Source organism: Sinocyclocheilus rhinocerous, unplaced genomic scaffold, assembly GCF_001515625.1.
Source record: "Sinocyclocheilus rhinocerous isolate Xijiao unplaced genomic scaffold, SAMN03320098_v1.1 scaffold889, whole genome shotgun sequence".
In the NCBI taxonomy this organism is placed as follows: Eukaryota; Metazoa; Chordata; class Actinopteri; order Cypriniformes; family Cyprinidae; genus Sinocyclocheilus; species Sinocyclocheilus rhinocerous.
Window position 1 is genome coordinate 1,736,472 of NW_015638024.1, and position 14,485 is coordinate 1,750,956.

The 14,485-nt window shown below is 37.8% G+C and overlaps 1 protein-coding gene across 1 annotated transcript in view; it reads right to left on the reverse strand.

Annotated features, from left to right (window-relative positions):
• Nucleotides 1-14,485, reverse strand: part of LOC107749448 (fer-1-like protein 4) — a 28,539-nt gene that overhangs the window by 4,613 nt on the left and 9,441 nt on the right. The window contains exons 15-42 of the mRNA XM_016564608.1: nucleotides 14,006-14,281; nucleotides 13,656-13,759; nucleotides 13,075-13,183; nucleotides 12,478-12,664; nucleotides 12,125-12,245; nucleotides 11,884-11,984; nucleotides 11,686-11,773; nucleotides 11,469-11,585; nucleotides 11,200-11,352; nucleotides 10,304-10,487; nucleotides 10,024-10,148; nucleotides 8,181-8,315; nucleotides 7,666-7,839; nucleotides 6,980-7,090; nucleotides 6,586-6,747; nucleotides 6,107-6,272; nucleotides 5,216-5,328; nucleotides 4,451-4,567; nucleotides 4,314-4,353; nucleotides 3,663-3,766; nucleotides 3,382-3,516; nucleotides 3,168-3,284; nucleotides 2,565-2,692; nucleotides 2,143-2,313; nucleotides 1,696-1,850; nucleotides 858-1,039; nucleotides 346-431; nucleotides 121-219 (exon numbers count right to left, since the gene is read on the reverse strand). Coding sequence (XP_016420094.1) covers nucleotides 121-219; nucleotides 346-431; nucleotides 858-1,039; nucleotides 1,696-1,850; nucleotides 2,143-2,313; nucleotides 2,565-2,692; nucleotides 3,168-3,284; nucleotides 3,382-3,516; nucleotides 3,663-3,766; nucleotides 4,314-4,353; nucleotides 4,451-4,567; nucleotides 5,216-5,328; nucleotides 6,107-6,272; nucleotides 6,586-6,747; nucleotides 6,980-7,090; nucleotides 7,666-7,839; nucleotides 8,181-8,315; nucleotides 10,024-10,148; nucleotides 10,304-10,487; nucleotides 11,200-11,352; nucleotides 11,469-11,585; nucleotides 11,686-11,773; nucleotides 11,884-11,984; nucleotides 12,125-12,245; nucleotides 12,478-12,664; nucleotides 13,075-13,183; nucleotides 13,656-13,759; nucleotides 14,006-14,281 — 3,760 coding nt within the window. The remainder of the gene's footprint in view (nucleotides 1-120; nucleotides 220-345; nucleotides 432-857; nucleotides 1,040-1,695; nucleotides 1,851-2,142; nucleotides 2,314-2,564; nucleotides 2,693-3,167; nucleotides 3,285-3,381; nucleotides 3,517-3,662; nucleotides 3,767-4,313; nucleotides 4,354-4,450; nucleotides 4,568-5,215; nucleotides 5,329-6,106; nucleotides 6,273-6,585; nucleotides 6,748-6,979; nucleotides 7,091-7,665; nucleotides 7,840-8,180; nucleotides 8,316-10,023; nucleotides 10,149-10,303; nucleotides 10,488-11,199; nucleotides 11,353-11,468; nucleotides 11,586-11,685; nucleotides 11,774-11,883; nucleotides 11,985-12,124; nucleotides 12,246-12,477; nucleotides 12,665-13,074; nucleotides 13,184-13,655; nucleotides 13,760-14,005; nucleotides 14,282-14,485) is intronic.

Genomic DNA, 14,485 nt, shown 5'->3' on the forward strand with positions numbered 1-14,485 from the left:
TATATATATTATTTTACATATAGAATTTTTTTATGGAATATTATTATTGAATTTTATATGGAATAGAGAACTTTAAAGCGGTATCAAAGAAACTTTAGTTCATTTCTTGTGTATCCTCACCCTTTAACGTAGATGTCACTTGATGGCTCTCCGGTGAAAGGATTGACATCATCCAGTACGACATCGTCAGTATTCCAGATGATCACACGCAGCTCATAACTAGAAACATGGGGATACATTTTTCTTTCATTACACAAACTCTGCACATCAGCAACTTAAGAGAGCTGTAGGAAGAAATCTTCAGATCTTTAATTCTCTACATGAAGTCTGTGATCTCCTGATTACCTCTCTGGAAGTCTAGGTTTGATATTAACAGGTGGTGGTGGAGGTACATCCACAGGAAACATGTCGATCCACATGTGAACATAACCCTGTCACGTCAAAGACAAAGACATCAGAAAATATGTTGCAACTACATGGAAGACAATGGTACATCCCAATTTCCATACTTGTGTGTTACTCTATGCCATTTTTATTATAGTGTGATTAGTGTGCTCACTAAAAATTCCAAAAAGACAAAGTGAAACTTCAAATGCTCAGATGATGCACTTAATTAACCGAAGTGAACTGTTGCAGCTTTAATGACATTCTGGAATGAGACGGGCTATCAGACTCTGATGTTGGATGTCAAAATAACCTTATATAATTCATATTTCAACTTATATACATAGTGCATAGAATAAGTGTATAGTGTACAGTGCATCATTTGGGACACAACTTAAATGATGGTTTGATCCAAGCTAAATGGCCTTGCCTAAGACTAATCAGTCATTGTGTGTGTGCGATGGGAGTCTGACCTGAGGGAGGCCTGGCTTTTCCGCATTAAGCAGTGAGCGGACCTCCACATGCTCAAGAACCAGAGGACACGCTCCCTCACTGAACTCTCTCATATCCTTCCAGCGCTGCAGGACACTCAGAGCTTTATGCTCATCCAGCTCTGCGTAGTCTTCCTCTGTCTTCTTATTCTTCTTCAGCAACTCTGCAGCACCAAAGTCTCATATTAATAAACAGGTACGCCATACATGGTCTGTCATCAGACCTCAATCTAGTTGAAAAAGCTAAAGAGTACATGTATATGTATATTTCTGTCATGACAACTCTCGGAGGTATTGGCATGGTAATGTTCATGACAATGTTAATGTATTTGGTCTTGGTGGGATAGATCTGCTACGCTGCTGCTGCGGCTGTGGCAGAGCAAGTACCGAGACTTGCTACTGCCAATACATCCACAACATGCTGCTGTGAGCATGTAAGAAATATTGCTGCTGCAAATATAACATACATGAAATAAGACTGCGCCATCTAGAGTTTCATGCCAGAACTCTGTATTTATATATATATATATATATATATATATATTCAAAAACAAAATTTAAAAAATATATAATATAGAATATTTCACAAATTCATATGACCAATTTGTAGAAATTTGCTTGCATTTTGACAAAGAAAAAAGACAAATGTCACAGTTCAGTGCCATGGAACAATAAAAGGATGTGGATATTTTTTGTATCTCTGTTTCGAGCCAAACTCTTTTTTTTTTCATTTGGACAACAGAGGACACAAAATTACTCTTTGTATTACATGAAGGTGCTTTATAATCTTTATTTTATATTAATAAAATTGTATTTCCACCTTCTGGAAAAGCCTCATTGGGAACCTTGAAGATCTTGTTGAGAACTTTAATTTCAGACTCTCTGTACTCTGGAGGTGGAATCCCATTTTTGCGGCAAAGCTCCAGTAATATCGCAGTGGGTTTCTTGGCATCTCTCCATTTATTATAGCCATCCCTGAAATCACAAGTCAGTCTAATATGATTTAACCTGCAGAGAGTCAAATGAAAATCAGGCCACAAAACTGCTTGATTTATCTCAGTCTCTTAAATTTGGCAGCTGCTAACAATCAACTGAGTCAACAGCTCTTCTAATATTAGCTTAAAGCAGTCGATGAGCTTTGAGAAATTCTGATGATGATGTAGACAATAATGACAACGACAGTAGTGGTTCACGACAAATATAATAATACTAATCATCATTATAATCATTATCACCACCATCATCACAGGCTAAAACCATTACCCACTTATCATAATGAAGGGCCAGGCCACACCCGGCGCGGTGGCGGCTGTAGAAACGGTTCTCCAGGTCCACGCGGGTCTCACCAATCAGGTCATCAGAGCCCACAAGGTCGTGGTCAAACACATACAGTGTGAGCTCTGTCTCCAGGGGGAAGGACACGGTCAATTCAAACACTCTGTGGGGAGATGAGAGCTCAGCATATCAAATCAGCACTCAAATCTGAGAACAATATCATAGATTAAGCCTCTTTAGCTCAAATCACGCTAAACAACTATAGTTTTCAGGCTGTCAATGTGCATGTGCCTTCAAGAGTAAAAAATACAGCCAAAGCCTCTATGAAAAACGCAATAAAATTTTTCATTCTTACAGCCGCCATACTGAATGTTGTGGTTTTTTCCATTCTTTTTGTCAACAGACGGCACTTACTCTCCAAACACTGGGTTCAGTTGTTTGGGAATGTAGCGCTCTTTGCTGTCCATTTGCTGCTGCCCAACTTTCACCACCACATAGGGGTCTGCTTTTCCATTTGGGTCTGTGGGTGCCAGATTGGTTGCCTTGGGGTTCACAAGAAAAAAGCATAAACAGTTCAAATTCAGATTGAATGAACAGAAAACATAAGGGGAAATGACGAATCCATTTAAAACCATTTAACATGTTTCTAATTCTTGTGTAATTTGATACATGCAGGACTATTTATCTGCAAAAAATTATTGGAGAAATCCGGCATACATCACTAGAGAGACAGAGAGAAGTCTGACATTTCACTGGATAATCAAGTTATGAGGTCAAAAAATAAAAAGAGAGAAACACGCATGAATGAATCGTTGACAATAAGACCAATAACATGCATTTAGAAAATAGATATGGTGAATTTCCATTTCAAACTGACTTAAAAGAAAAAATGACATCTCAATTTTCCCTCATACATTTAAATAAATCTAAAATGTTCATGTCCACTCTTCTCTACTAACTGTGCAGAATTTGTAAATTGAAAAAAAAAGGAATTTGTTTTGAACAACTGATACCCACTTTTACTACATATACCCTCACAAGGACTTTGATGGGTGCATTTTTGGGAATTCCATTAGTGATCTGACAGTCTGCATCCTCGTCTTCGGAAGCGATGGGGTACATCAGAAACGATCCCTGCAATGAAGCACAGCTCTGCTTTAACCCCAATTTTTTCATGCATGCTGTCACACTGTTGATCCAATGCATGAGAGCTTAGCAAAATGCACCTCACCTTGTATTTACCCATATATCTCGTACTTTCATCTTCCTCTTCATCTTCCAGGCTGGATTTGCCTTTGTAGACAGTAAATATGTGCAACCAGTCCATGAACTGACTGAATTCGTTTTCTAGTTCAGACTTGTAAAGCTGGGGAATGAAATAAGAAAAAAAGAAAAAAATGTATATTGCAAATAATGCAAATAGTTTTAGATGGCCGAAGAGCAGAAATAAAAAAACTGTAATCACTGTATTGAAAGAAATAAAAGGATTGCAGTTTGAAGAACATTTCAAACCTGTATGGTGGCAATTTTCTTCCTCTTTGGAGCAGGTGGCTCTATTTCAATCACAGCGTCATCATCCTCTGCCTCTAGTGCTGACATGCTCAGTGGTGCTCCATCTGAAGAATGTGACATTACACTGATGCTTTGAAATACATTTAGTCCTAAGCATCCTAAAGCAGAAGATGTGGTCACTTAGGTCACACTAAAAATGTGTGCTCAAACCAAGTGGCATCCACAAACATATTACACTAGAACTTTTCTCAGAAGTAATTTCACTTTCAATCAGCCCATAGCTGATTTTTAGTGCATAAAGTAATTTACCTTCAGATTCACACAGGTATCCTCGCAGAGTAACCACCGGTTCATGCCTTGTTCAACTACATTCGGTATTTTGTTGTGTAATGCATCTGACAATCAGTTTTTATGTGTGGATTAAGTGCACAAATATGTTTTGAGGCCTCTGTCCGATTGGTTTTGTTCAGAGTTCTGAATTCGTTATTGTTGTTATGCTACTCCAAATACAGACGCTGATAAATTTAGTGATATAAGTGATGTAAGTCTTTATGAATGAGTCATTGATTCATTCACTCTTCTGATTTGTTCAAAAATGCTGATTCATTTAAAATCAGTGTAGCAATTAAATCATGCTTGCATTTATAATACCTCCATCTTGTCCATCTTCCAAATCATCCTCTTTCTCCTCCTGAAGAAGAGATGGAAACAAGACTTTTACATGTTGAGAAAACCAATAAAACACATAGTTTAAACTGTCTATTATCAAAATAGGCCTAAGTGATCACCTGTTTTTCGAGTTCAGCCAGTGATGCATAATATTTAGACCACCAATCAAGCTCCTCCTTTTCTGGCGGCTCCTCCTCTAACTCCTCCGCTTTTTTAATCACCTTTTTGATTGGAGACTGAAAACGCAGTTTTCCACAATACATTCATTTTAAAAATAAAATTAATTTACTCGTTCCGAACCTTGAATTTGTGAACAGGCCTTAACAATCTGCACATGAACATGGATTTTTAAAAGCCAAATGCACACACTCAGGATTGAAAGCATCCCATTTGGATGTCAGCAGGGGTCTTGGCTATGCAGTGGCTGCCCAATTAATCAGAGTGATCTAACAGCAGGAGCTCAAACTGCCACAGGAACACACTTCACTGTGCTCAACAAACCAGCAGATTCACACCATAATCAACAGGTTAATGGGTGCAAAGGGCTTCACATTTAATAACTGCAGACTGTGGATGGGTAAAAACATGTGCACCAAGTACTCATTAGGAGCCATTTCAAACATCCCAAAGCAGCCAACTAACGTCACTGCACCCAGGCTAGATACCCCACGACCACATTTGTTTATTCAGCCACATGCTGATTTGGTGTTTATGTGTATCAGTATGTGGCTGAATAAAAGTGTTTGCAAAACCTCTGAGAAACTGGTGGAAGATGGCAGATACCATTTTTAAACTGTTTCACACATATGGAGAGCAGCCATTTGAGGAATACTGAAGATAGTGTTCATTCTTATGGACTGAAAAATAAAGACAGTGAAACTTACCATGACTACGTTAAGAGGGTTAATAGGAATTTTGCTATGCTTCAGAGGAAGTCCTCCCAAATCCATGGTGATCACTGTAGTTAGAGGAGTGGTCTTCTGGGGAGGCTTCTTCTCTAAAACTGTGGACGAATGTTTAGGAATGTTCTATATTAAAATATATTAAAAGCTACAGTCTACAACAGTGACCACATTTAGATGTGCAAAAATACTGATATTATTCGAAATGAGGTTTATACTCTGATTAAAATACTTTGGGGTTTGGGGTCAGTACAGTTTTTAATCTTTTTCAAAGAAGTCCCTCATGCTCAACAAGGCTGCATTTATTTGATCAATAATAGTAAAAACAGTATTATTCTGAAATATTATTACAACTTACATGTAATGTAATCATGTTATTTAGAGCATACACTGTTCAATGGACAGGGCCAAATGAATGCAATTATGAATGCAAAAGGCGGTTGCTTTGAATAAAAACTTATTTTTGGATCAATCAGACTTTACAAACAATATAAGATTGCTGTAAGAGTTCTCATGAGCTTTCATTTTGCAATTCATTGGAAGTAATTATCGTGTGTTGCTGTCAAGAGCATGAATGAGAAATGAGTTAATTGAATTCATGTGCAAAATACTCAGTTAACCAAACAAGTGCCATCTTCTAAAGTAGTTTTCAAAAACTCAACCAGAATATAGATCTTTAACCAGAATAATGTGCATATAAGTGTGGTCAGAGTCTTTTCTCATTTCAACAAAGTGTCATGCCATCCTAGTTTATAAAGAAAGAGAATGTGGTGCACTTTTGAATGAAATTATTTATGTACACATATCAGGACAGCAGATGCTTTATATTTGGCCTTTAAACCACAAACATATGAGTTATAGAAAGTGCCATACCCTCAGGCTCCTCCTCCTCATCTTTCCACTCCTCTTGGTCCCTGGGACCAAACTGCACAAGGTTTTGGACCACGTGAGTTCCCACCAGGACCAGCCTCCCGAAAGCCCTCTGCTCCATTACGAAGATAGTAAGAGGAGGATGCAGGTAGACAAGCTCTGGAAGTTCCTGAGGACACATGACCAGTTATGAGTTACTGTGCAATTATGATAATAAAAATCAAACATTTAATGTTTACATTTTTTAAAAAGTTGAATAAGACCTTAAATATCAAATTTAACATGTACTGACTACATACAGTATTGTGTGATGAATCATTCTAAGGAAGACATCAGACTCAACAGCAGCCCGAATCTCACCTGCTTTGCTTTTTAACTTAGTAATTCTGAGACAGGATATGTGATCAAAGCTTGTATGGGAAGTATGTTCTCAACACAGTTCTTGAGATAAGGTCTAATACTTTGAAAAGAGTAAGTCTTACAACATCAAAGTGTTTAACCACATCATTGAAGTTGGGATTCAGCTTGTAGCTCTGAATTTCCTCCGACTCGATCATCTGGCCCGCACACTCAATCCTCACTTGAGGCCGCTCCACTTCAAACAGGTTGACCCTTTTCAGGTCCCTCAGGCCCCAGTACAGCACCTGCCGTTTAAGGGTTTGAGTTCAAAACACTGTAGCCACGTAGCAAACCAGTCAGCTGGTAAACTTGTGCAGTAGGTCAATACGTGCTGCTATTTTAAACGCTCTCTTGGGGGATGATTTATGGACACATCTGATAAATCAATCTGTTCTTTGGCATTTAAGACCTTAAAATGTTGATGTTAAATAAAACTCTTGCGATTTTGATTCAGTTTATATCTGTTCAAGGTTGTACCTCTATTCTGTATTTCCTGAGCACAGGGCGAACACCCTCAGGGATGATATAATAGCATTCTTCTTCAATGTACTGTGGTTCCTTGGGGTCAACATCCAGTGGCAGAGCTGGCTGAGATGGATTCAGAGCACACAAACGTGACATTTAAAAGGCATATTTTAAGACTTTCTGTTATAGATAGAGGTGGATGTGAATTTAGACAGCAGGATTGGCTACAAGCACTGATCTATAATAGAGTAGCTACAAGTCGTCTTTACCGTCGGGTAAAACCAGCACAACTGGTTTCAACATTAATAATAATAGGAAATGTTGTTTAAACACCAAATGAGCATATTAGAATGATTTCTCAAAGATTTTGTGAAATCCAGCTTTACCATCACAGTAATACATTGCATTTTCAAACATATTAAAATAGAAGAGTTATTTGTGTACAGTACGTTGTAATAATATTTCACATTATTACAGTTTTTACTGTATTTTGGATCAAATAAATGCAGCCTTGGTGGACATAAGAGACTACTTTCAAAATATTTGAATATATATATATCCTTCTATTTATTCAGATGTATAAAGCTGTTCTCTAACAGACAAATGAATGCTTTAAGCCATGTCTATACGTGTTTTAAGCTAGACTGTCTACTCACTGTCTTTTGCAGTGAAATTCATAAGAAAAACAGGAGTCCCACCTCTCCAAAGCTTGAGTAATCCAACTCGATGAGTTCAAGAGCTGCCAGAATTTCACCAGCTTTGCTCTTGCCTTTTGTGATCTCAAAAAACTGCAGCTGGGGTTTTTTATATGGCTCTTCCACAAACTTCAACTCCGGCTTTGCAAATGCACAACCAAGGGCTTGTGGACTGCCCTGTTGTAACATTCAAATGTACCACAAAAAGCTATTACATATATTACATTGTATAATAAACATTCATAGGTGTGACTTTTAGTATTCTAGACTATTAAACTTACTGTATATAGTATATAAGTACACTTTATAAACAGGAATAATCAATATGCTATAACATTAACATTGCACTTGAAAACATGGTCCATCTTTATTTTTTTTATTTAAAAATGTTCTTACCAATGTTAGAAGAACCAAACCTATGCTATTGTTTGAGCATGTTTTTTTTAAAGGGGCATTTACATTTGATTCATAGCTTATGTCATTCCAAAACAGTTAACGCATTAAAAACTATCACTCACTAGTTTGTCGTAGTCATAGATTTTGATGATGACCACAGGAGGGTCTTCTCTGTACTCATCCTTACTGCCCTCCATCAGAACCTGATCATAAAGGAGTAACTCAGACCACGTCGGGGACAGAGTTTCTTCCATCACCTGCAAAGAATAAAATCTTTTAAAAATCTCTGAGACACAAAATTGTTATCAATAAAGATTGAAAGGCTCATCTCAATGCCTATTCAGATCCAACTGCATTTACATTTAGTCATTTAGCAGACGCTTTTATCCAAAGCGACTTACAAATGAGGACAATAGAAGCAATCAAAATTAACAAAAGAGCAATAATATGTAAGTGCAAATGACAAGTCTCGGTTAGCCTAACGCAGTACACGTAGCAAGGTATTTTTATACACACACACACACACACAAAGAAAAACAAGTAGATAGAATAGAAAAAATAGAAAGCTAGTGTTTTTTTAATAAAAAAGAAGATAAATAGATAAAGTAGAATTAAAATAGAATAGAAAGTGCTAGAGTTAGAGGGTCAAATAAAGGTGGAACAGGTGTGTTTTTAGTTGTTTCTTGAAGATGGCTAAGGACTCAGCTGCTCGGATTGAGTTGGGCAGGTCATTCCACCAGGAGGGAACAGTTAATGAAAAAGTCTGTGAAAGTGATTTTGTGCCTCTTTGAAATGGCACAATAATGCATCGTTCACTTGCAGAACGCAAGCTTCTAGAGGGCGCTTCTAGCATTAGCTACCATTTAATGGACTTGTCATAAATGGCCAATAAATCCAATGTGAATAAATGTTAGTTTGCATATAGTGCTTTTCCTAACCAGTGCTTTTTATTGGGGACAGAGAATAAAATTAACTTGTGTGTTAATATATGTGAGACCCACCCGTGTGACCTGACACTGTGTGCTGAACACAACCTTGGCAAAGGGGTCGGACAGTCCATTGTCATCGGCTGCAATAATGCCACGCGCTTGATAAATGTGAGCACGTAGCTGGAAATAACGACTGTCTGGATAAAAGGACAAAAGGAAGGACTGTAATTTTCATGAAAAAAAATTCAAATGTCATCCAAATTAAATTATATTGGTTTTCAAAGCTGTCCGAGGCAAATTATGGAGAATATCAAGATGTTTGTATTGGCTAAGATGAATAAAATGAAAGCACCTTCTACTGCTAATTTGGTGGGAGGCATGTTACGAGGGATTGATGCACCAGATGTCGCCTCTTCGTTAATAGGTCTAAACTCTGCTGGAAGGCTGGTGACACAGTTTTTTGCGTACTTTGTGATACCAAGCCACATATATACTTCCAGTTTGGCGAAAATTTCCCCCACTGGTCCTCCAGGGGTCTACAGAAAAAAGAATTAAAAAACAAAAATAAGCCACACATACAGTACTGTTCAAAAGTGGTCGGCAAGATTTTTTTTTTGAAAGTAGTCTCTTCAACCAAGACTGCATTTATCTTATCAAAAATACAGTAAAAAAATAACATTGTTAAATATTATTATAACTTAAAGGGGTCATATGATGCGATTTCAAGTTTTCCTTTCTCTTTGGAGTGTTACAAGCTGATTGTGCATAGATAAGATCCCTGACGTTGCAAAGACTAAAGTCTCAAAACCAAAGAGATATTCTTTATCAAAGTTAAGACTCTGCCACACCCCCCTAAAACGGCTCGTTCTAACACGCCCCACATATCTACCTCACTATGTGGAAATATTAGAATAATGCAGCCCAAATGTGCACGCAAAGAAAGAAGGAGTGGTTTCAGGAACAGCAGTCGTGTTGATGCAGCCATGTGGGGACAGAGAATAAAATTAACTTGTGTGTTAATATATGTGAGACCCACCCGTGTGACCTGACACTGTGTGCTGAACACAACCTTGGCAAAGGGGTCGGACAGTCCATTGTCATCGGCTGCAATAATGCCACGCGCTTGATAAATGTGAGCACGTAGCTGGAAATAACGACTGTCTGGATAAAAGGACAAAAGGAAGGACTGTAATTTTCATGAAAAAAAATTCAAATGTCATCCAAATTAAATTATATTGGTTTTCAAAGCTGTCCGAGGCAAATTATGGAGAATATCAAGATGTTTGTATTGGCTAAGATGAATAAAATGAAAGCACCTTCTACTGCTAATTTGGTGGGAGGCATGTTACGAGGGATTGATGCACCAGATGTCGCCTCTTCGTTAATAGGTCTAAACTCTGCTGGAAGGCTGGTGACACAGTTTTTTGCGTACTTTGTGATACCAAGCCACATATATACTTCCAGTTTGGCGAAAATTTCCCCCACTGGTCCTCCAGGGGTCTACAGAAAAAAGAATTAAAAAACAAAAATAAGCCACACATACAGTACTGTTCAAAAGTGGTCGGCAAGATTTTTTTTTTGAAAGTAGTCTCTTCAACCAAGACTGCATTTATCTTATCAAAAATACAGTAAAAAAATAACATTGTTAAATATTATTATAACTTAAAGGGGTCATATGATGCGATTTCAAGTTTTCCTTTCTCTTTGGAGTGTTCTATTTTAATATATTATAAAATGGAAATTATTTCCGTGATGGTAAAGCTGAAATTTCAGCAGACATTATTCCAGTCTTCAGTGTCAAATGATCCTTCACAAATCTATCAAATAAGTCAATTTGGTGCTCACTAAACATTTCTTATTATTATCAGTGTAGAAAACAGCTGTGCTGCTTATTATTTTTGTGTAAACCGCAATTCTTTGATGAATAGAAAGTTAGAACAGCATTTATTTTAAGGAGAAATCTTTTGTAACAAATGTTTTTACTGTCACTTTTGCATTTAATGCATCCTTTCTGTGTAAAAGTATTCATTTCTTTAAAAATAAAATAACAATCTCACTGATTGTATGCTGGCGTATGTTTTTAAGCAACAACAAAAATCACAATAAACAAAAAAAATAAACAATATTTTGCTCCATTTCACTAAGTTAGCTTGAGAACTGGATTGGACAGAACAAGATTTTGCAATAAGCAATATGAAGTATAGGAGTTCACCTTCATGTACACAGTAGTGATTTTCCCGCAGTCTTTCCCCTTCTCTTCCTCCACCAGTGAGAAGAGGATGGAGTGTGCAGGGATCCTGGCATAGGCCACTCGCCTTGCTCCACTCAACATCCACAAAAACACATCAGGCAGAGTGCTCTGAGGCTGCCACATGAGAACACAAACACACTTACATACAGTTCTGGTGGTAAAAAACAACATGCATTTTTAGATATGTATTGAGGTAAACAAGAAAACACAGCAAATCTTGATGGCATTACTTCTATGGCCAGAAAGCGGAGCCTCTTTGCGATATTCTTGAGATCAGCTAGTCTGTCTTTAACCGTATTTCTGGTGACTCTCTTTCTCACTCTCAGGGCCTTCTTTGCCAGCAAAACCTGCAATTCATTTCACATTCGCAATGAAGACTGTTAGTGGGTACAACCATATTACTCATCAGTGTACGTCTGCAATACCAAAATCAATACAGTCACTCACAATGTTCTTTTTGATGAGCCCCACACGGCACTTATCCAGGGTGTTTTGACGAGCATTCCTCTTCCTGTCTAAGTTACTGTTGTACTGCCTAAAAGCCGGTGAGAACAAACTTTCTATTATCTATAATGTACTATGTACGAAACAGCTGTAGTAAGTGAAATACAGACTCAGTATAATAGTCATGCAAATGTGTCCTACTGGCAAGTGGAAAAGAATTCCAGCACGACATCCACCAAACGTTCTTTAGCCTTGATTTTTGATCTTTTCAACAGCATCTCCACTTCATCAATGCCATATTCCTTAAGGAATATAGGACACAAATCAAACTTAGAAAATTCGATTTTCTAACAATAAAGTCAAACAGATGCTTTTGGAATGATCATTATTTGTAATTCTGCTCATTAAAGACAGTATTCAATTTCTGCTCAGTATCACTTGCCAGCCGGTCAGCCATCTTGGACAACCAGTTGCTGTTGTGGAATCGGAAGGTGTGATCCTCAAAGTAGCTCCACACAAAGATACATGGTTTCTCTCGGAATAAGGGAATGCAACTAAATGATCTGGATGATAAAAATGATAAAGTTTGCTGCTATCCTTGCATAATCCTGCTGCACCCCACATAACAATAAACTGTCACCCTTGAGCAGTAGCCCTGAGATGGGTGGGTTTAGGGATCAGGGGGGTGGAGAAGGGTAGGTTTAGGTATATGTAAGGTGGGAGGAGTTGGATCTGGATCCAACCTCGCCCCCTGGATCTTGTGTTCTGCAGTGAGTAGAATTGTCATTTTTTTACCTGTCATATTCAGTGGGCTGTGGTCTCCTGGGTGGAGTGACGGATTTGTCTTGAGGGCCAGGGTTCAGAAGTTCATCTCTCTCTAGCTCGTCATCTGATTCCAACAGCGGCTGTCTGTCCTCAGCCAGATTCTCCTGACTACCACTCTTGCTGGACTTCACCACATCTGCAGTTTTCCCATAATTCCCTGTGAAGCAGTGCTATGGTAACTAAACATAGCTAAATCTAAAAATATATTTTTTAATGTTTTTGTTAAACGAATAACTCTGAAATAAGTTAAAATATAAATAAAAGATGAAAACCTTAAAAAAAAATTATATATATATATATATATATATATATAGAGATGGCGACAAAGATGCAAAACTTACGGACTGCAGCTTTAAAGCAGCACTATGTAACTTTTGGCGCTCTAGCGGTTAATAAACAGAACTGCACACATCCCGTTGGAAGAACATTCTAACCGGAGCTACTTCTCTAAGTTTACGTCTATGGCAATTCACGCAGGTATGTGTTACTCCGCAGCTTAAAAGTTACACAGTGCTGCTTTACGTGCCACAGGATATGACATTATGAGATGAAACAGTCCAGTCTTACCTATAGACAGCTCAAAGGTGACAGGTTTGGAGCCAATACAAGGATCTATCATTGTCACTTCAAAGAAGGATGCAAACAACAAAAATTCATCCTTCTCTCCAGTGAAATTCTGCATGAGGAAATAATGGATACACCATGAATTAAATGAAATACTATATACAGTATATGTAATAATGATTGTTTCTAACATTAGCACAATCGTGAGTGTGATATTACTTTTATACAACAGTTCAGTAAACAAGAAATGAACATTTTAGACACAATATTGGCAATTATTTTGTCTATTTTTCTCCGATAATAAAAAATAGTTGCAAACAGTCTCCAAGCAACACACAGTAGTGAATTAAATATTTTAAACAAATTGAGGGAATGATTCAATGACTTAAAGACAGCCCCTTTGTTTGTTTTGTTTGTTTGTTATTTGTTTGTAGTCACTAAAAAATTCCCACACAGCCTGGGTGCTGTCATGTAATGCTGCTCAGCCAATCAAATTTGAAGACTGGAACTAGCTCTTGAATAATCTGAAATAGTACATGGTAGACAGTTTTCTCTCCTCCTACCAGGCAAACTAGGTCACTGACCTCAGGAAGAGGGTGAACATCTTCCACTTCCACTGTAATGGCAGCTGGTACCTCAGAGCCAACATCTTCAGACTCCGCGGCAGGCCCACTGGGACTCTGCATTGCTGAATAAAATCATTCTCTATTAGTGATTAGAGTGCTAGAACATTTTTAAACATGTCTCTGTGTGTAAGAATCTATAACTCCAAGGACACACAGTATGTGATAAAATCTTACATTACATACTGACATGAAAATTAGCTATTTCTGCGCCACTATTGACAAACAAGTCACTCCTGACATACATTTTATATATATATATATATGTGTGTGTGTGTGTGTATTTTTTTTAGTTTATACTTTGATACTACCTTCTTTGCCTGCTGTCTTCTCCTTGGACTTTCGGCTCTTGCGTTTAAGAGTAAGCCTGCTCATTTTACTTTTCACATTCGCAATGGTCTTACTCTCTGTCACCACAACTGTAGGGGAGGAATAAACCTCCACACTCAGCGAGAGCAGTATTCTGCCCCTATAGAAGATCCCTTCACTCAGACCTTCATTAAGATCCCTGTGGATGTCTCTCAGCGTGGAGTTTTGAGGAGAGCCATAGAGATTAACCCAAGTAGGGCCAAAGGTGGGATTGAAACCTGATGGATGGAGGAAAGAGGCAAAGTAGGTTGCAGAAAGAATAATAAGGTAGAAGCGTTCAAAAAGGGATTGAAACCTAATTGAGGATGCAAAGACATGACTGGGGGATTCAGAAATGCATTTGTACTTGAAATGATAGTCCACCAAAAAAAATTTTAATTCTCTAATTATTTATTCACCCTCATGTCGTTCCAAACCTGTAT